At 38.8% G+C, this 23,287-nt stretch overlaps 1 protein-coding gene across 1 annotated transcript in view; it reads right to left on the bottom strand.

Annotated features, from left to right (window-relative positions):
* Positions 1–23,287, bottom strand: part of LOC146666374 (netrin receptor UNC5D-like) — a 195,277-nt gene that overhangs the window by 26,601 nt on the left and 145,389 nt on the right. The window contains exons 5-9 of the mRNA XM_085414373.1: positions 8,186–8,366; positions 6,638–6,805; positions 4,799–4,963; positions 4,457–4,489; positions 1,351–1,536 (exon numbers count right to left, since the gene is read on the bottom strand). Coding sequence (XP_085270499.1) covers positions 1,351–1,536; positions 4,457–4,489; positions 4,799–4,963; positions 6,638–6,805; positions 8,186–8,366 — 733 coding nt within the window. The remainder of the gene's footprint in view (positions 1–1,350; positions 1,537–4,456; positions 4,490–4,798; positions 4,964–6,637; positions 6,806–8,185; positions 8,367–23,287) is intronic.

The following is a 23,287-nucleotide window of genomic DNA, read 5'->3' as shown; positions in this document are numbered from 1 at the left end:
CTCTAACTGGAGATATTTGACCAGAATATACAGTGCTATATTTGATAAAACCAAACACCGCAAAATAGCACAAATACCTCACACCAACTGTCAAGCACGATGGTGGAGGGTGGATGATTTGGGCTTGTTTTGCAGCCACATGGAACTTTGCAGTTTTTGAGTCAACTTTGAAGTCCTCTGCAAACTAAAGTATTCTGGCTGGCCCAGTCAAGGTCCAGACCTCAAACCAACTGAAATGCTGCAACAGGACCTTGAGAAAGCTGTGTATATACAAGTACCTCCAACAACTAAAGTTAATGACATGGTGTAACATGTCATGTGTTGTTCATCAGAGGCTTTATCAACACAAATTTATAACCTGGTGAGGAACAGAGGACTCTGTATTATGTCCTAATATGTAAAATGTTAGAAATGAAAGAGGATGTACTTTCCTTTTTACATGATTGTATGTCTATGTCGTATTCTTTTTCTGTGTTTTGCTTTTATGTGTGTGTTAGAATGGCTATTAATGTCAAAGACAATGCCAGCTCTCTGCACTAGCAGGCAACAATTGCAGCTTTAATTTTTAGGGCTTTCTTTGTGGTCTTTTAAACAGCCAAACTGAAATAAAAAATAAAAGTTAAAAGCAATAAAAGCACATGCAAAATAAAAACATAAAAACAAGCTATTTTGACGCTCTGGTTTATAATGTGATGCACTTTTAATTGCACATCATATTTAACTGTTGTGCATGTTAGCTCCATCTGTGGCAGGGTGGGTGTAGAGGTGTCACAGAGATTTTGTCAGTTGTTATAAACTGCCTTTTTAAGATCTTACTGCAAAGTCCAACAAACAATTTTTTTAAAATATCTTTACATGGAGATAAGGCTCTTCAAGAGCAAATAAACAGTGTTTACATATTGGAGTTTCTCTGAGTTTCCAATTGCATTGTGTACAATTTGTCTGTGCTTTTAAATGACAAGTTAAAGACTGTGCATATCTTGTGTAGTCTTTAAATTCTTCTTTAAATAATCATAGCTGCAATAGACTTCAACAAATTAACTTCTGCACACTGTTAAGCTAGTTCACATAATGTGCATACAGTGAAATGTCAAAACGCCAAAAAAGATTTCCAACACAACATGAATCCTCAATTTTTACAAGGAGCTTTATAAAGGATGCATACTTGGATTTAAAACCAAATTCAGTTGCCTTTTGCAGGAAAACCCCCAAATCCATCCATTCTTTGCTGCTTTTGAAAATTTCACGTTTAGATTTTTGTACAAAGTTCTCATTTGGATTCAGTGTTTTATGACACAATTTCGAGGGCAAATTGTCTCTGATATTTGAGAGCCACAGTTAATGACTCACCTTGACGAGAGGTCTTGAAGCTGAAGGACTGAAAGCCTCCGGTGAGGGCGGAGGAGTCAATGACATCCACACCGTACTCACTCTGGCTCCTTCGGTAAAGAGTGACAGCGACGATGAGCAGTACAACTGTCACCACCCCTGCAGCCAGGCCTGAATACAGGGCAACGTCACTGCTGTTCTCCACACCTTGAAATGTCAGAATGAGTGAAAAAAACAAACAAACATGATTTTGAATGTCCATATGAACACAATCAACTTTTTGGGATTTCCTTATCTGGATGATTGAGCATGCATCAAGACTTCTTATATTTGCTTTCGGAGTCTCTGTGGTTAATTAGGATGCTTGGAGACATTCTCTCCCAAAATAAACTGGAAATCTGTGTTGCTTAGTAGCGCTTTTATGGAAGTCTACCTTGGTTTCATGCTACTTTAGTGCATTTTTTATTTTCTGTTCTTTCCATGATGCACAGCTTCATTGTTCCATTCCTCAGTGTTAAAGTTACTAATGAGGAACCTTGGAAGGAAGGCGATTATAATCAACCCAGCACCTGACTGTCATTTCAAACACTGCTCGGCTCTGGTGTTGGAGGCACTCTGTGTTCCACTGGGATAATGTGACAAAACCAATTCATTAAATTAGCTCATCGGCAGCGATTATGCTCTATCTGGTCCCACCAGTATTGCGGCGTCCAACTCCACAAAGCAAACGAATGAGTGGGGAAATAAAGGAGCTGCTAGCTTGTTCTTGAAAGATAATGAGATCTGCACTAAAACAGGACATGCTGAGAAATCCTCTAAGTAGCCTGAAGCTCAAATCAGGAGAAATTGACAAAATATGCAAAGCGGTATTAACAGCTACAGTAGCAGGTTAATTGAGGGCTTGGGAAGTTTTTGGCAGCCTGGTCGCATTCTTTTTCCCATTCCTGACAAACAAGAAGACATAACTATGTGAAAGGACAAGTCAGGAAAACATGGGCAAATTGATTTTTCTCTGTGCAAGCTACGCAGTAGCATTTCCCTACACAGCAATAATGCATAAAGCAGTGGATTTACAGTGGTTAACCGCAAAGAGCTCAAACTGAAACACAATGCCCGATATAATCAAAAATAAGTAGAAGTGTACAGCATCATTAATGTAGGAGTGAAACTGAGATAATAATGGCAATAAAAGCTGGGACGTTTGATACAGCTTGTGTTATTTTTACAGAGACTTGGTAACAATCCAAGTCAAACAACATACAGCATGTGGAAACGGATGCAGAGTGTAAAGAACACAGCAAAAGTCACAATGCACTTTATTTAAATATTTCAGGAAATGAGATAAGAAGCATCAATGACAAATGTTTGGTTAGGGAAACAAACGGCTAAGCCAAACAACCTTTAGAAATGAATTTAATTTGCCATTTGTTAATATTAATCATCATTATTCATTCACGTGTCATTTGATGTGCTGTCTGTTCGTCAAAACATATGTATTTAAATAAGCTAATTCACAGTGAGTCATACAGCGTTATTCTCTATGGCCACACCTGTGATTTACCACTTGGCAGCTTATTGTTCCTATTTCAGGGCAATTCCCTCTCTGAGGGCAACATTAGTAATTTGTTAAGCTTAACCAGTGCCAGAACCAAATGGCTGCTGATGAGCGTGGTGTTTTCTCGTAACTATTCTTGTCAGCTAGAGAATTTCTGTCACTCCAACAGTGGGATTATGCAGCCAGAGCCAGTCTCTTCCTATAAATGCCATTAATGACATCGCACCAGTTTGCTGCTATCAGCCCAGAAGGTGTTTACAAGACAAAACTCAACTAGGTGTGAATGGAACTACCCTCTGAAAATAACTTATTATACCTGCATTTAACAAAAAAAGCCTAAATTATACTTTAGTTTTAGAAAACATATTGGGCTTCGTAATACCATCAGTACATGTAATCAGTACATCAGTACATTAAAATTACATGTAAAACTGAGTAAACATATTGAATACTTACTGTAATAGCAATGCAATGGTAATGATATTAATAATGTTCCATAATCAGCAGTGTTATAATTGATATTCATCCATGCTATTGGTTTAAGTATGAACAATTGGCGTCTCAGAGATACTCACAATGTTTCCTGCATGAATGGCACATAATAATGTGTCAGGTCTTACCCATAACTCACTGTATTTTAATCTAAACTATAATTTGCCTTCTACCTAACACATTAGTATTGGTGCTATAACCTAAACAAACAGTTAAAACAAAACTGAAAACTGAGTGAAACATCAGTTTTAACCTTATAATAGACATTCAAATGATATTTAAAGGTACACTGCATATTATAGTCGGAAAATGTTTTTAGAAACAAACTCTTAACCAATATGTAAACAAACAACCACTTTGCTTACTGGTAATCATATATGTGTTGGTGTAAAATAAAGATGTGGTTGTTTTTCTTTTTTTTAAATAAATCTTTCCATTTTTTCTAAACTTCCACTTTTATTTAAAACAAAATAATTGGGAGTGTAGATTTTTTTGCTACCTCGTGAAGCTCTACCCATCTATCCTTCAAGCTCTTGCTTTCAGTTTTCCTCTGTACTACCCAATCATATTTACATTTTGCCAATTAACCTAATTAGTTGAAAATTTGTCTCTTCGTTGTTCAGCTCACTTTTCCAGCCTTTTGTTAGCCTCAATTTAAACATTTGATATGTGCATATAAAATTTGGAAACCATTGTATTGTGTGTTCATTTACATTTTACACGGCTTCAAAACTTTTTGGTTAAAGTGAGGATGCTGTCTGGGTAGAGCAGACAGATAATTAGGATGTTGGACTTGCTAATGTAAATTCAGCAATTCTTATTATTGTAGTATATGTGGACTTTGTGTCAGGGAGGTTCAGGTTAAAGGGTGTTTAAAAATGCCTAGTTTGAGTTGTTATATACTCCTCTGTTGGGTTTTGTTTACAAAAGTTCAGAGTTGCAAAATGTGTGAAAAAAACTTTTGGTCACACCTTTTTCTAATCCCAATCCCTAATCTTGCAATCGTCCAGGTCACGGCTGGAGAGAGTGATATCTTTTAAATAAAACATCAGCAAGAAATGAAACTAAACAGAAGCTCACCTTGTGGCTTGGCATCATGCAGCAACTTCCGATCTGCAGAAACACACAATATCATTTAAGCGTTAGCTGATTCAATCACTGCCTGCGTGCAAATCCACGCTGGTGCACACTGTGTGTGATGTATGTGAAACAAAGTGTTTGAATAATGAAGACGGATGAGGGCGTTGCTAATGAGCATGATTATCATGACGATCATGATCTAGCCCACACTGCCAAAAATTATGAACAGTAAGTCTATGATGACACAGTCAATGAACACAATGGGACTGACAGTAATGGTGCTAAACCACTATATCTTTTTCTCCTTTTTAACCAGTGAAGTGTGGAGCTGATGTTACCCACTCTGTGTACAGAGGCCGCCTGTGCAGTTTTCTGTAGCCACTGCCACCCCGTCACACAGTCGCCCCCCATGCTTGGGCTCCGGAGCCGTACACTCTCTGCTGCGCTGCCTCTCGCAGTCCGAACTACACGCTGACCACTCACTCCACTCTCCCCAGCCGCCATCCACTGCAGGGGCAAACACAAAGATAGAGCCATTGAATGTGAATACATGCACATGTTACTGTATAAAGAAATGCAATGAAACACAACAGGAACTAAAAAATGCATGCTACTCATACTCCAGGTTTAAGTGTATTTTTTTAATAGCGCTGTGGAAAACACTTTCAAGGTAACAGTTGCGCAACTAAAAATAATGTCCCACTTAAAGTGTCAAAAACATGTACAAAGCTGGTGTTTCTGATCTGGAGCATAAAGAGACTCCATCAATTCGCCTTTCCCCCTCCATATGGTCTAAAAGATCCCCTCTTCCTGCTAATCTGAAAGCAAAGGCATCCTGTTTATGCTCAAACCCAGATGCAGAGAAAGAATCCGTCAGAAGGAGACATTTGGCAAAGAGGAGATAATGTTTGGAGGAGTGCACTGTACTCGACTGATAATTTTTTTTTAAACTTAAACCTGATGAGCGTTTTTCTTTATACTCCACTGTGGTTGAAATCATAAATTTGGGCTTGTCTATAAAAGAAAAAAAACACACGGGTAGAGGCACAATTTTGATAACTCCTACTTCCTCTTACAACCTGAGATTCTACTCTTAGCTTCTCTCTCATGTTATCTTCACCCCTCTCCATTTGTGCATCTTTCTCCTCTTGCCAGACATTTCCCCTTCATTAGTTGTTTCACAGGTGCACTGCATTTGATTTCAGATAGCAACCCACTGTCACCAGTGCATTGCAGATGCTTTCACAGTAAAATCTCTGAGGTTGAAAGAAGACTAGTGCTAACTATAAAACCTACCCAAAGCTTTTAAGACAAGTGTCATGGCATATGTTATATCTAATTTCTGTAGAAAGATTGAAGGATAGCAGCAACAATTTGTGGTTAAATAGTGGGTCTTGTGCTGCACAAAAATTATTCAACTGTGTAGCTCCTGCAAAAACACAAATAATAGTATTTAGACTGAGCTTTCTGGACCAATTAAACAATGTTTATGGTTCATCACTGAGTTTTTGGTTATAATTTTTATTTATTTATTACAAAACACAAAGTTTCAGTTTTCTCCAAACAGAGACTGAAAAAGTAAGCCAACTATTTTTTACATTTAGACCAAATAATGAAAAAGAAGTTAAATAAAGACAGTATTACTAAACTATTTATGCTATTATATGCAATCTTGTGTATTTGTGCTAATGATATTTACATATTACTTAGGTATATTATATTCACAAGGATGTTATACAAATAGTACGTAAATATAAATACATTTTGTACAATGACAGATGAAGAGTTTTGTTAGCTTCTTGTTTTGCTAGCTGTCAGTCCAGCAATTATTCCAGTTTCTATTCTTTGTGCAACGTAAAGTAAAGCTAACCATCTACAGAAATCTAGATTTTGTTGCAAAGACACAGGTGCTGTATTGTATTGATCTTATGCAAATATTCTCATGAATGCAAATAAGTGCATTTTCACAATAAGAAGTGATTTCTGCAGAAAAAACTACTTGAACAATACAGACTTTCAACTGTCATAAATCTAAAATTTGCACATCTTATCTGGCAACTGTAAATCTTTTATTTAACCCATAGCTGTAAGATGCAAGGGAAGCTTCAAAAGGTCAAAATTAGTAACACTAAAACATGCTCTTTATCACTAAGAGTGAAAAGAACATGCTATTGCTCTTACCTGGACACACTGTGTTGCAAGTACTCTTCTGTACTGACATGCCCTCACAGAAGGCTCCACCATTGAGAGGCGCCGGATTTGTGCAAGTGCGAGAGCGTTTTTGCACACCTCGACCGCAGCGCACGTTACAGGGAGACCAGTCCGTCCAGGATGACCAGCCGCCATTCACTGCACGTGTCAGAAGAGGAGGGTATGAAGAAACACTAAAGGAATTCTGGCCTGCATCACAGTCAGAGGATTCACTCAAAGACGGTAATGAACATCAGAAAAAAAAGATCAATAGTGTCTTCCCTTCTGTCAATGTACACTTATTCCTCGGATATGTCTCCTAAAGTAATGTAGGATGATTGACTAATGAGCTCATTTGCTGTCATAGGAAAGGAAGAAATACTACTGTTCCATTATTGTACATCTGTTGGAGGCTATCGGGAATAGTAAGCTTGTCAGGGACTTCATTAGCATTATGGAAATTAATGATTGATGGACCGGAGCAATGGGATGTCAGAAAGAATGAGATGTATTCCTGCAGCAGTTAAATGCCTTCTTTAAAAGAATAAAAATAACAGGATGAAAGGTCAGCAAAATGAACAATGAGACACTTCATTTAAGGCTGCCCTTCAGTCTAAAAGGAGTTTTTACTAGTATGACACTATTTCACTCTCTACAGCCCTGATATTTAGTGCAATTCACAACAAAAGTCACCTCAAGGCACTTTATATTGTAAAGTAAGGACCCTACAACACTACCAAGAAACAACAACAATCACATGACCTCCTATGAGCAAGCACTTGGTGACAGTAGGGAAGAAAAACTCCCTTTTAACAGGAAGAAACCTAATTAAACTATACTTAGACTTTTTTGAGCAGTTTTGAAGGAATAGGGTCTAAAAGGCACATTGATGGTTCAGAAGGATAAATTACTGTGACCTTAACTCAACAAGGTTTATTGGGGAGAAATAAATAAGAGGTAAATATTAGCAGTTAAGTGTTAAGTTGCTGTGGCATAACTGCGGGACAGCTGTGAATCTATTTTTTTCTCTCTAATTTTTAAAATCTTGTCTCTGAAGAAAGTCATTTCTAGTTAAGGTTAAAAGAATGAGCTCTGACTATTTGTCAGCTTGGCTACAGCGCTGAAAAGAAGTGTGTGGTTGTTCCCATTTTTCTCAATCAGTGACAAACAGTGAGGTGTCCTAGCTTTAAGGAGGACTTACAAAATGAAGTAACAAACCATTTTTCCAGCCCAAAAGAATGCAGCACTATTTCCTTTCTGACTTGCATGTTATCTGCTTTAAGGCAGATTTTACTATCTAACGAGCCACAATTTCCAGGGTCTTATGCACTGAGGATCTAACACTATTAACAAGATAATCAACCTCGGTGGGAGTAAAGCTTAGTTAGCCGCTAACTGAATACCATACTAGTGAAAACTGATATTCTGATGTAGGCAAGACTATTCTTCAACACTACTGTAATAAGTTACCAGGCAAATCTACTCTCATGATTTTTTGTCAGAGATAAAATTGCAAAATTAAAAGAACTGTAATCTTACCATAGACTATAACAGTAGCAGTGGCACTGCGTCGCTTGGCCACAATGTTGCTGGCAACACAGGTGTAGTTTCCAGAGTCAGACAGCCGGGCCTCTGAGATGATGAGGTTGTGGTCACCTTTTTTCTCCATGATATTACCATCATCAAAGCTCAGGTTTTCCTCATTTTTCAGCCAATCCACCTGAAAACAAAAGTATGTCAATTTCATTCAGGCAGACAAACATCTGACAACCGGACAGGTGTGAGTGATAAAAAAGCAAATACACTTAACAACATCTGGTGGAATGTTTCAAAACATATCAGAGTAATTTAAAAAAGGTCAGTAGTTTGATAGAGTATCACAAAAGGCTTTCAGAGATAAAGTGAACTTCACCCAAAGTTACATGAGAAAAGTTCAACAATTTGAACTGAATATAACGGCAAAGGCTCTCTTTCATCATCTATGGTACACAAAGCGTTAAAGAGACTGTACTCAGTGCAGGAGAGGCAGGGTAAAAACTAGTAATGGCCGTATTCTTGAGGGCATCAGGTGGAAGTGCATTAAAATTATTTTATTTCTAAGTGCTGTCAGTCAACGGTCTTGTTGCTCACCAATGAAAATTAGTCTTTAGAAATCATGGACACTTTGTCCCGTGGGCAAAAGAGAGATCGTCGGGTTTGTTAACGACTGTACTATAAAAAGCCAGTATTTGTGATATGCACAAATGGCATATGGCATTAGTAAGAGAGCCTTTGAAGGCACCATCAATAGTAAATGATGTGATACATGAAGCGTTTTTCTATCTACCTGTTTAATTAAACATTACAAGAACATTTTTAAGAGTCCCTAATATTTGAGGGAGAAAATTTAAGACAACAATTCATTACCTTTAAAAGTTATATTATTCCCTTTTAGTAATTTAATTAAAACTGAATATATTTCCCCACACTCACATGCCTGGTAACTGGTTCAAAATCCAGTTAGTTATGTGCAGGTCACTGTAGTATAACAGTAGAAAAATTTTGCTACAATTGTTCCTTTGAGGATTGCGTACAGTTCAGTATTTGCTAACAAATGCTTCACAGTCGTGCTGATTGAAGCGTGCATTTTGCATTTCATCATGTAAAGAAGTCTCTGTTCTCTCTTCTTGGCAAAAAAGGAGAGGACAAAAATTGAAACACGTCCCTCACTACATTTATGAAGATATGTAAGGGGACACATTTTGATTGCAAGATTAGGGGGTTGGGAAGCACAACACATCTGACAACAGCTCAGAGTAAAGTGATGTAGTAGGTAGGTCACATCCTCCAGCGTTACCAATTCAGTGGCCATGTAGTGAGCGAAACCAATAAGGAATTACAAAATAAAAGACGCTCAGTTGATGCTCCTCTCCTCGCATGACTGGCCCTGTAAATTGCTATTAATGTGCCAGTAGCTTGAGCTTTTCATTCAGAGAGACGAGCTAGGGCACTTGGATTGCGTTTTGATTTATGGCAGTGTATTTGAGGATTAAAAACTCCGCCCCACTGGGAGAGCCATGTGTTTGTGCATGGGGTTGTACTCCAGTGTGTGAGTAGCATGTGTGTTTGTGGATAGTGTCCATTTGCCAAGGGAATGTAACTACAGCCAACAAACTCAGAGATTGCTTTGCTCTGTCAAAGCACTCTAGATGAAAAAAAAAAAGAGCTAGGAAATCAATAAATCTGGAGTCATGTTGTCACAAGCGTTTTTTGCTCCTTTTGATGGCCCAAGAAGTCTTTCATCATGTAGCTTTTTTTCATGAATTGGCTCCGCTGCTTTCAAGACATACAGTACCAAGTGCTCATACTAGTGTGCAACATTGCGCCTTCATCAGTTCTTTCTTTATAATTCACTCTTTCACAGCCAGTGTCTAATCAACCCCAGTGTTTGTCATGGCTGGTCAGTCTTGTCAGTTATGAAAGCAGTCAGTTTTGACCTTCTACAAAATGGAGCAAATATAATTGAATAATTTCATACAAAATGAGCCCATTTTACAAGCTTATTCATGTAATCACAGTATTTTCTTGTAGTCTGCTTTATGCAAGGATTGACAGCAAATAGTGACCCTTACTTCTCAAACAGTAATAAATGAGTTGAAGTGATTGATTGGTGAGCTTTGTTGTTTTTGCTGGGGTTAAAAAACAAAGCCACCGTGGAGTTGCAAAAACGGCAGTTCTTCAAATGGTCACTTGACACTGGCTTGCACCCATCTTTCAATTAGTCTGCAAGCCTACAGTAAATGAAAGACAGGTACTTAGATAGCTGCTAAGCTTCACATCAGCTAATTCAAACTGAAATGGAAGACTCGACCATGTTTGTAGTGTTGATGCCTAACTAACTAAATGACTTGTTGCTTGTTAAACTGTAATGAGATCCCATCTCAAAGACCAATACTGTATGTCACCATGAGACATTAGGTTTATAAGATATGCACTTATCTCACCCCTTATTTCAGAAAATAGCTGAACTAAAAACGGTCTACATTATATTACTCACTTAATGTATATTATAGTCATATAGTGTGGAATATATGACTATATCGAAGCTTAACCTCCAGTGCTTTGTTCTCATATTCAGATGGGATGAATATTTAGAGCAAAGTGTTGAAACTGAGTTTGACAGGTACCAAGATGTAACTATTACACTGTGTAAATTAAATATATTTCAATATTAAGTGGATAATATGTCACCACAGGAAACACCGAGCAAAACAAATTGCATTGTTTAAAATAAGAACTCACATCTGCATCTTTTACATAACACAATGACAAACCTAATTTCTTCCACATGCAGGTAGAAATTTTTCATAAATTAGATATCAAAACGATGGAGGAAAGCATTTTTCCCATTTACACCACATTTAAGTAAAAAAAACAATACAAAGGTAAATCACTGCGGTGCTATAACTGGACTAAATGACAGGACTATATGACAACATGATACATTTAAAACAGAACCACATTCCTCTTGCGTTCAACTCAAATGTAAGATCCAAAATCTGAAATAAAAACGCAACTCAACATTAAAAGCTCCAAAATTTGCATTTTTTGGCACGGAAATGACACTGTATTATATGATACTATATGTTACCCTTCCCCACCTTTCCCTGTGTTTATTGTAGCTCTCTACCTATGCAGATGATAAATTATACATTACAGTTAAAACAAAAAATCTATGAAAGATATCCATGAAATGCCAGAAGATTTGCTGTTTAAGATCAGGGTAATTGAAATGATGCTATCTTTCCTAAGTAGAGTGAGCTATCAAACATTCATGACTTTTTATTTCTTCTACTCTAACCACTGGGAAATCGGGAATTATTGAAAATGTAGGTCCGATGGGATTAGCCCCTTGCCAGTAAAGAAGCACTTTGATGCCAGAGTCGTCCTGGAGAACAATTCAAATCGACTCTTGGGGCTTTTTACTCAGCAGCGTTTCATTTAACCTAATTTGTTCAACTTGACAATGAAAACTTAATTACTTATTAGGGTTTCCAGGACACACTGTAGGTATGTATTTGTAGATATAGATGGCTAGTTAGCTGGTTGAGGTGTTCTGTGACATAGACTGTAGGTAAAAGTCACTGTGACATTAACAGTTCATCTGCTATAAAGCTTTGAGGTTAGCATTTAGGCTTTCCCAAACTTGGTGTGTTGAAATTGGTCGTAAAAAAATCCTGTCCTAAGACAAATCCTAGCTAATCAGTCCTTTAGAGATCAATTTAAAACCAGGAAATGCAGAGGAACCAAATATTCAGTAGCTGAAAAAAGAAGCCAAAATGTATTCTCATAATGACATTGGCAAAGAAACTATTTATTTACTATTTATTACGCATTAGTCATGCAATGGTACCAGTACATGTTAAAAACAGAGTTGCATTTGATGCTTTTCTGTTCTAGCTTTACTTCTCTCACACACAAAGAAGGACAATTTTAAAACTGTTAAATTTACATCACCAGTTGAAACTGAGAAGGCACTGCTTGCCAACTAAGACAGCAAACGTCAGAGAAACTGGCACACATGCAAACCCATTGTGCCACTCCACAGTAACTAGAGATTAAACATTTCAGTTGTACACTCCAGAATGTGTTATACAAACAATAAGCACTGACTCCGGAAGACAGAAGTTGTCAAGTATGTGGAGATTCATTAGACGGCTCATTTTATGTTCACTGAACTAAGGCTGTTATTACATGAATTTTACATGTTCTAATCAACTCTTTTTAGGTGGTATTGATAGAAAGTAAGCCAAGTTTGAGTGGTAAAGTATGGCTTGCTGGTGTATAGATCTCTCTCATCCTTTCTGCAATGCCGTTGAATTAGTTAGGTCGCTGTTTGTCTCAGAAAATGATTCCAAGTTTCGTACTGTTTCGCTGTAAGGCATGTGCTTTCCTTTTGAATCAGTGTGTTGTATTATATATGTTAGTTTCTTACACTTAAGATTTTTTAAAGTTATATGTGATTTAAAAAAGATGCACGTGTACACTTTTAGAAGTAGTGTGGGTGTTTGTGTTTGAGGATAGAATTTAACAGGCAACCAAAACAGAAAAGAAGCAGACTGAGAGATTAATGTAATGATTTTTTTTTTCATGCTAACATTATCCTAATTTCTAAACTGTGATGGTGTTTGATTCTCATTCACATCGTGGTAAAGGCCATCTGAGATTTAAAAAAAGGATTTGTGAAAGTACATAATAAGAAGAGAAAGATGAAACTTAATTAAACCATTAAACAGAAGTACTATTCAATAAAACTGACCAATAATTATCTCTTTATCCTCTCTGTGATCAGACAAATCCTCTTTGGTGGTGACTTTTCATTTTTTGGGACCTTTATCTCAGGAAATTCTTACAGTGAAGTAAATTAAAATAATCTCTTTGTTCTCTGGTTGGTTTTTCCTCTTGTGATTTTGCTTTGATTAATCTGTGTCATTCTGACCCTCCCTCACTTCCAGAGAAGAGTATAATCCTGGAGTGCGAGACACTCTCTGTTGGTCCTAGAGTCAAAAACTATGGAGAGATGCACATGCTGATGAGATGGCAGGGATGCTCAAATGAGCCTGATAAGCCAGCGCCCGGGGACGACAGGAAACATATTTGCTTAATTGGCAAATGTGTCCCACTTCGATAGCAGCAACTAGTGTTGCACTACAGAACACCTGACCTAGCAGCGCTGGCAGTCTATTGGCATGGTGTCAAGGCCACCGTACTGACCTCTACATGTCACTCATACGTACCAGTATATTTTGCTCTTTTTCACTCTTGGTTGAGAAAGCAAATAAAATAAAGCCAGGAAAGCAGCATCACATCATCAGCAGAGTGTCTATGAAGCATGCAGCAGGGCTTCATTTTCTGATAAATTCAAGCTGTGTAAAGCTGTTGAGGTGAGAGAGCCGGCAAGTCTGGAGAGCCGTGTTTATTTGCAGAAAGGTATCATCTTAAACTTAACAGAGAAGTCATTTCAATTCCCCTCAGCATCTGGCCTAAACACTTGATTATTCTGAAAGCAGATGTAATGACCTACATTTACAATCATTTAAATGGGAAGTGAAAGCGACATGAAGACAATTACAAAGCATTGCAGTAAGTTTTGTACCATCTGATTCAATTAGGATTGCGCTTCATTAACCGCCCCCTCCCCTCCTTCCCTTCACTCATGCCTGCACCCTCTCAGCCTCCCCTCAGTCATGTTTGGCCTTTTCTCAGTGCAACAACAGCTTTCATGAAATCACATTAAACAAATTAATCCACCAAATCTGACGCACGCCTGTTCTGGAGGCAGGAGTGGCTAAACTTTCAGGGCGTTCTTGGATTATCTCTTCACCATCTCTGGAAACGTTATGCTTATCACTTAATAATTATATTTCAAGCAATCTAAATGTCTCGGGGTGAGTGGCTTGATGATTGGAATGCTTGGGAATACTTGGGTGGGTAATAATTGAAAGCATTTATTCCTTTAGTTAGCTGCTAACCTTTTAATCTCTCCAGCATGATTTCTGCTGTTCATTCTCTGCATGTCAAACATGTACGATACAGGCCCTGATTACATAATTACTCACTTGCCCTTTTTTTCTGAAATTGGAAACTCTTTCATAAATCTATAAATCGGAACACTGGGTATAGCAATGTTGAAAATTTTTGTATATTTTCTTGACATTTTAAGAGTTTAAAGATTTCACAGAGAAGATTTTGGAAATCTTTGTTGTCACTCTACTTTTAACAGGTAGAAAAAGTGTTGTCTATGAGTGATACGAACAATCCCTTTGTAAAACATTGAGTTGAACCTTCAGGGATTGACAACATTGTGAAAAAAGTAGAAATGCAGAAAAATGGTACAATTGAGAATCTAACTTACATGGGAACAAAGCTGGTTGGGATTTGCGTGACACTTTTTATAGATTTGCTGTATTTTAAATGACAACATGTTTTAGATCTAGCTGACTTCTGTAAAGCTGAACAAATGGCTAAGTTATAAAAGCAGTTCAGTCTATGTGTTTTTCCAGTATCTAAAGTTTATAATGTGAACAGTGCACAAATTAAGTAAGTTAATGCTTTGCTGAACAAGTGGTTATTTTGCCATGTGGTCAGGTTGTTTAAAGATGTTAGTCTTTAATTTTTGTTCCCCTGCAAAGCTCTTCAGTTGTGTTCGCAGTGTGTTCCCAGCAGCAACGGCATCATATATTTACTCATCAATAAATGTAAACAACCTTCAGGCATCACATATATATTAGATTATATGTATTAGATGTTTACTTTAATATGTGGCATCCTTAATTTTATTAAAATCCCAGATCCCAGTGGTGCCACTGTACTTTAAAACTGCCACAGTATTCATGCTTAACTCATGAATATTACACTGAAAGTGACTATTTAGCTTTGTATTTCCAATTTTAGGCAATGTTATCATGAAATGAAACAGAAAAAGGGAGGTTTATATTTTAAAGACATGGTTAAGTTCATAGTTTTAAACAGAGATGAAAAGGACAAGTATATCTGAGACGTCACAATATTTTTAGACCTGTTATATAGTATAACCTTACTAGAGAATTTTAATGTGATATTGAAGGTTTTAGGTTGATATCAGCTTGTAAAGTGAAAGAATCCAGTTTTTATTCCTTTAGGATAATGTCTATGACCCAGCATTTGGAGTTTATGTTTGTATTTTTGATTTCTTATATTGTATTTGGAGATATGTTAAGTTCTTCTGTTGCTATTATTAGTTGTCATGTCTACATCTCTCCTTGTTTCCTGTTTTATTTTGAAAGTCTTGTTTGCTATGTTCAGTGTGCTTAGTTTTGCTCTTGTCCTGTATGTCATTATGTTGATTTGTGTCAGCTGTTTCCCCACGTGTTTCCACTTCCTCTGATCACCTCCAATGTGTGTTTATTCTGTGTGTTTTCTTTCAGTCTTTGTCATCTGTTCCATGTATTCCATGATTCTGCTCAGGTCGTGTTTATGTTTCTTGTTCTTGTTTTTCCCCATCACAGTTGCTCACATGTTCCTTGGTAGAACAGTGTTCATGTCTGTTTTCATAGTTACCACAGTTTAGTTTTCCCAGTTTAGGTTTCAGTTTAGTGTCGCTCCTGTTCACTTTTGCTTGATTTTTGTATTCATGTTTACCAGCCATAATAAACGGCTCGCTTTTTGTTTAACCTTAGTCCTGTCTCCTTCCATGTCTGCTATTGGGTCCTCCAGCTCACTCTATGACTGTGACCCAAACAACCTCACAAAGACTGAAAGAAAACACCCAGACTAAATACACACTGGAGGTGATCAGAGGAAGTGGAAACACATGGGGAAACAGCTGACACAAATCAACATAACGATGTCAAAGAGGAAGAGCAAAACTAAACGCATTGAACATAGCAACACAAGACTTTCAAAATAAAGCAGGAAACAAGGCCAGACGTAGAAATTGTAACACAGCTAAACAACAGAAAGGACAATAAAAGACTCAAAATGAAAAAAACTCCAAATGCGTCTGACAGATAATTTCTTAAATCCAAATATTGCACTGAAAAATACCAGCTGTCTTGTAAGCAGGTTACCATACTGCTATCAAAAACAAAATAAACTATTGCATTGTTACTTAAGTGTTGACTTTTCTCTGAGATTACCCCACATTTACCATGTTATCACTGAGCTGTAAAGCGCTATTAATAGTTTAACTAAATAACTACTAATTCAAAACAAGATTGTTTTTATTGAGAAAAAGTGACATTTAATTACAAAAATATTATGTAAGGACACAGTTGAGTATAATATGTACTGGTAACTGTTCTGTCTCTAAAAAGCAGAGCCAGTTAAAACTCTTGTCACCAATAAACTGAAGCAGACTTAAGCTGTTTTACTATGATCCATTCTCTGTGGTCTGACTTGCATTGTGCACAGATTATTGCCTCTGTCACTGCTGGGACAGATAATATGGCGTTCTCTGGTTTTCATTAACATCCTACACAGCAGCCCAGTAAACTCCCGGGTGGCTTAGTTACAGCAAGATGCAGATAAAGTTCCCTCTCCCTCACTGATGGCATTGCCTCTGAGATCATGAACAGAGCAGTGACATAAAGGGATTTCAAGCTTTACAGTCAGATGTAAAGCATTAATGTATTAAAACAGCCTAGAAAGTTGGAGCGTATTAAATCCGCATTTCGTCAACTGTGCATTTAATATCAGCTCCAAAAAATTAACTGTTCACATTTCTTCAACATCACAAGTATTAATTTCCAGCTGAATGTGGGAGTATGGACGTTCAGATAAATGTCATGGCCAAAATAAATATCCCTCAGAATACAAACAGGGTTTAACAGATCATGCTGCATGACCTCAATTCCTTAAAACTCAAACTTTAGCTGAGCTTGAGCTTCTCTCCTTCACAGTGCTGGATACAAAAAAGGCTCTCAGCAATGTCTAAAGTCATAAAAAGAAAAAAAAAATTACTGCCACATCTCCAACTCTGGATGTCAGTAGTTTTTTTTCTTCCCTCAGTGCAAGTCATACTAGAGGGAGCTGGATTTGTCACTGCATTATTTACTATAACCATTCTCTTTGTTAGCCGGAGTCACATTAATGAATGCATGAGGAGTTTGATGACCACAATGCATCGGGGAGACTCGTGGTACACCGATGCTCCATTTGTGTGAGCTGAATCATTCATCACACACACACACACACACACACACACACACACACACACACACACACACACACACACACACGGGCACACACACACAATTTGAACTGGAGTCCATTTTCACCTTTAAGGAATTCTAAAGCATCGATTTGGATTCTGAAAAAACAAATGGCTTTAGAACAGTTTGTTAATATGACAGATCACAACATGACAGACATAACAATGAAGCACACCAAAGAAAATGTTTGAGCAATACAAATTCTCAAATATCCGTAAACAATATTCAGTACGGCAGACAGTGCTTAACCCCTGTTCTTTTCATTTCATTTCACTGAACTTTATTAATTCATACATGTGGTCAGTTGCTTTGATAAAACTGACGAAATAAAAATAATACGAATAAAAAGTCTGTTGATTAAAAAATAAATACAAAATATATTAATAAATAATAACTTTGAAAGATTTAAAATATAATAATTGAAAATACCCCCGTTACATCATCGTATACTATGTTGCTGCTTTGGCATTCCAGAAATCACTGATATAACATCAGTGACGACATTTTGCTTTACTATAAACCAAAACACTGCCTCAAGCCTACAGACATCAGAAAACATGGTGTCATCTTTACTTATTACTTTTTTGGACTTAGGACACTTGTAAAAAATGATTTTTCTAATCCCAGTGAGACCCTATCCTTATTATCCGGAGGGCTACGGGCTAAGCTAAAGCTAACACCACACCGGCTGCCTTTACCCAGTATTTTTCTCGCCAATGTCCGTTCTCTGGCAAACAAAATGGATGAGATACGGCTCTCCATCACTAACAACAGACGGATTATGGACTCAAATGTCATGTTTTTCACCGAAACATGGCTGAACAACAGCTGCCCGGACAATGCTATCGAGTTAGCAGGACGCCACACACACCGAGCCGACAGGCTAGCAGATGACTCCGGCAAGACCAGAGGTGGAGGTTTGTGCATTTATATTAACAATGCTTGGTGCATGAACTCCACTACTACTGAGAGTCACTGCTCACCTAATGCGGAGTTTTTAATGGTCAAATGCAGACCTTATTATCTCCCCAGAGAATTCACTTCGATCATACTCACTGCCGTGTATATACCCCCCGACGCTAATGCTAGGTTGGCCATGAAAGAACTTTCTGCAGCCATTAACAAACACCAGAATAAACACCCCGAGGCTGCTTTTATTGTTGCTGGCGACTTCAACCACACCAACTTAAAGACAGTCCTCCCCAGATTCCACCAACATGTCTCCTGCCACACCAGAGGAGACAAGACTTTAGACCATGTGTATTCCAACCTGGCTGGAGCCTACAAAGCCACACCCCTCCCCCACATTGGACAATCGGACCATCTCTCCCTGTTCCTCACACCTCGGTATTCACCACTCATCCAACGTGTGAAACCTGCTGTGAGGACAATTAAAGTGTGGCCAGAGGGGACAGACGCAGTGCTCCAGGACAGATTTAAAAACACAGACTGGAATATGTTCACCCACACAGACCTGGACCAGTACGCCTCATCTGTACTGGATTACATCTCCAAAACCACAGACAGTGTCACCACCCAGAAACGGATCACCATGTACCCCAACCAGAAGCCTTGGATGAACCGGGATGTTCGTCTCCTCCTGAAGGCCCGCAACACTGCCTTTAGGTCAGGAGATGCACACGCCTACAGTACAGCCAGGGCTAATCTAAAGAAGGGCATCAAAAAAGCCAAACACCATTACAAAAAGAAGGTAGAAGAACACTTCTCCAACTCCAACCCCCGACGCATGTGACAAGGACTCCAGACCATCACAGACTACAGGACCACCAAACCCTCCCCCGCATCCTCTGATGTCTCCTTCCTCAACGAGCTCAACAACTTTTATGCTCGTTTTGAGCGAGGGAACCCCACAACCACAACCAAAGCAGACATGACGCCAGACCACCAACCTATGACTCTCTCCCCCACCGATGTAGGAGCGGTGCTGAGCAGGATCAATGTCCACAAGGCTGCAGGCCCTGATGGCATCCCCGGGCGTGTTCTCAGAGCGTGTTCTGGGGAGCTTGCAGGAGTGCTCACAGACATATTCAATCTGTCCTTGGCCCACGCTGTGGTACCGGCCTGCTTCAAATCCACCTCCATCGTCCCGATACCCAAAAACTCCAACCCATCTTGCCTCAATGATTACCGCCCAGTAGCACTCACCCCCATCATCACTAAGTGCTTAGAGCGACTGGTCCTAGCACACTTCAAATCCTGTCTCCCCCCCACCCTGGACCCCCACCAATTCGCATACCGCCGGAACAGGAGCACAGAGGATGCAGTCTCCATCGCAATGCACTCTGTCCTCTCACACCTGGACAACAACAACACCTACGCCAGAATGCTGTTTATAGACTTCAGTTCAGCATTCAATACAATCCACCCCTCACAACTCATCAGGAAACTGACAGACCTGGGTATCAGTTCCCTCATCTGCAAATGGTTACTGGACTTCCTGACCAACCGCCCCCAACATGTCCGGCTGGATAACTGCTGCTCATCTACCATCACAATGAACACCGGTGTACCACAAGGCTGTGTGATGAGCCCTTTCCTCTACTCCCTCTTCACCCACGACTGCAGACCTGCTGATGGTTCCAACACCATCATTAAGTTTGCAGATGACACCACGGTGATTGGCCTCATCAGTGACAACGATGAGGCCGCCTACAGGGAGGAGGTGGATCGTCTGGCTGAGTGGTGCGACAGAAACAACCTGCTGCTTAACACCGAGAAGACCAAGGAGCTCATCGTGGACTACAGGAGGAATGCTGACCCACATCCACCCATCCACATTAAGGGGACGGCTGTGGAGCGTGTGAGCAGCTTCAAGTTCCTGGGAGTCCACATCTCCGAGGATCTCACCTGGACGACCAACTGCTCCAAGCTGGTCAAGAAGGCTCACCAGCGCCTCTTCTTCTTGAGGACTCTGAGGAAGAACCACCTGTCCTCAGACATCCTGGTGAACTTCTATCGCTGCACCATCGAGAGCATCCTGACCAACTGTATAACAGTCTGGTACGGGAACTGCTCTGCCTCGGACCGGAAGGCGTTGCAGAGGGTCGTGAAAACTGCCCAGCGCATCGCCGGAGCACCACTTCCTGCCATAAAAGACATCTACAGGAAGCGGTGTCTGAAAAGGGCTGGGAAAATCATCAAAGACCCCAGTCACCCATCACATGGACTCTTCACCCTCCTGCCCTCTGGGAGGCGCCACAGGAGCCTCCGGACTAAGACCACCAGGTACCGGAACAGCTTCTTCCCCACAGCTGTCAGACTCCTGAACTCTGCCTCCTGACATCTGACCCACGTTAAACTCATGGACTGAACATACACACACCCACAATGGACAACTGTACCCTCAAACACAATAATAACATGGACTGAACCACCACTCACAACCACTAGCACTTTATATAGCCTCTGTAGAAACTATCTACACCCTCACTTATCTTAACTGCACTACTGTATAGCTCTGTGTAAATAATCATTCTGTACATTCGATAATCTTTAATCCTACAACTGTTTACAACTTGCATAGTTCCCATTTCTGTATAGCTGTATATCCCAGATTCTGTAAAGTTATTTATTTCATATTCTGTATAGTTTTTCATATTTATATCCTGTTCATATCCTGTACATAGCTTGTACTCACTACAGCCTGTACATACTTATAGTTATAGAATATTCACAACATACTTCATACCGTGTACATTATAACATACCATAATAGACCCATTTCTGTAATATACTCACATATCTATATTATTGCTAATATATATTGTAATATATCTATATCACTAAAGCACTTCTGGATGGATGCAAACTGCATTTCGTTGCCCTGTACCTGTGCATGTGCAATGACAATAAAGTTGAATTCTATTCTATTTTATTCTATTAAATAGTACTGTAGCTGATGGTTGGACCCTACTGGTATTTATTAACCCCTATCAGCAGTGTCTCTCACTTCCATTGATATTCATTTTAATTGGGTCCCTCAAAGTGGAAAAAGAATACATTGGAGAGGGGCTCACTTTGCCTTTCCACATTTAATTGACACCCCATGGTCTGTGGTAACTGCAGATGTTATGGACATTGATGTGAACTTTTACCAGTTCTTCTAAGCAATTAATTAATGACTCATTACTATGAGTGGAAATATAAAAGGTGATTTGGTTGTAATGTTAATGTTATATATTTTACAGAGCTACCAGAAGCAATGAATAAGCTCTACAATTAAATATGACTTAATGAGAACATATATAACTATGAAATAAACAAATACTATCTGATATAAAACTTAATGTTATCCTGCTATGTAGCATATTTTCTCAAGTTAAATCCTGTAAAGAGGAATGAGTGAATAATTTAGTGAATAATTAATATTAAGTGGATCTGTTTCTGAAAGGTGCTGCTCCCTGTAATGGAGACAGATAACTCCTAAGTTTAACAAGACTAACAATGAGTGAGAAGGACCAGAGGTGTGGACTCGAGTCACATGACTTGGACTCGAGTCAGACTCGAGTCATTAATTTTATGACTTTAGACTTGACTTGAAAAAATGTTCTAAGACTTGTGACTTGACTTGGACTTTTACACCAATGACTTGGGACTTGAATTGGACTTGAACCGGTTTACTTGAAAAGACTTGATATTTCACCCCAAATATAAAATTTAACATGCATATTATATAGAGATTGAAAATGTGACGTCATTCACGGGTAGAACCGCAAAGGATTCTGGGAACTCGTGGCAAGCGGTACTAGCGCACGCAGGCTTTCAATTAAAATCAGTTATACAGCGATAAAAAGAAACACAAAAATGTCAAGAAGCCGTTGTATTATTAACTGCAATAGCCGGTCGCATGACAGCCACGGGAAGCTGACGGGTAAAGAGATCGGTTGTTATCGGATTACGTCGTTGAAGAGAAATTGTTCGAGCCATGTTTCCGAAGTAACAAAGATGCGACTGGATTGCAGCCATTCAAAGACCAAATATAACGTCCCAGAACCCTCCAGCTCACAGGTTAGTCTGCTCCAAGCATTTACACGAAGGTCAGTGTTTTTTAGTAGTTAATACGTCATTTTCATAACATAATTGGTGATATAGGTTACAAGCAAGTCTGGCGCTGAACAGAAATTGTCGCGCTATGCTTCTTTGTTTATTGTGCATAAATAGTGAATTGTCCTGACACAATATTGTGTTTCGCTTCTGTTATTATGGTACACTGATAAAAACATATACTTTTATTCACAGGATAAAACAGGTTTTTTGTATCACCAATTGTCCAGTACGATTACAGCATACAGTATTATTGTCACTGCTACATTTCTGTGATGCTACCAGAAATTATTTCCACTACTAATTAATTACCGTTGAGCTCAAAGGTCCTATTAATAAACGGTTAAGGAATGTGTATTTATGACGACAATTTGTGAGACTGGTAAACTTATGATACGTACGATGGTCTTTCGTTCTACACGGTGCATTTCAAGGTCCTGTACCCATCTGTCGGTAAACTGTACCTGGGCTTGTTGCAGTGACCTGAAGTTACTAAACTTCATGAGTGTATGCACTCACTCCAAGAACCGTATAATTATAAATATGCACATAAATATGCTACGATGAGATAGCTGACTTCATCCAACTAGCAAATGTTGTCCAGGCTACGTTGGTGATACAGTTTTTTTTAATGTGTATGATATTTTTGTCATGCGATTTTAAAGCTGGTCCTACAACCGCATCCAAGAATAACATGCAGCTTATCTCAGAACTGTCGGTGAAAATTATTATTGGAGCTAGGTTTAATTGAGCTGCATTTTAAAGAGGTGCAATTTCACAATTTGTGTATATTTTCTAAGTTCACTATTTTGTCATGTGTTGAGAAAAACACAGATTTTAAAATTAC

Source organism: Rhamphochromis longiceps, linkage group LG7 (assembly GCF_057381845.1).
Source record: "Rhamphochromis longiceps isolate RC_006_pf linkage group LG7, R_longiceps_female_GT1.1, whole genome shotgun sequence".
NCBI classification, from domain to species: Eukaryota; Metazoa; Chordata; class Actinopteri; order Cichliformes; family Cichlidae; genus Rhamphochromis; species Rhamphochromis longiceps.
This window is presented reverse-complemented; position numbering and strand designations above follow the sequence as displayed.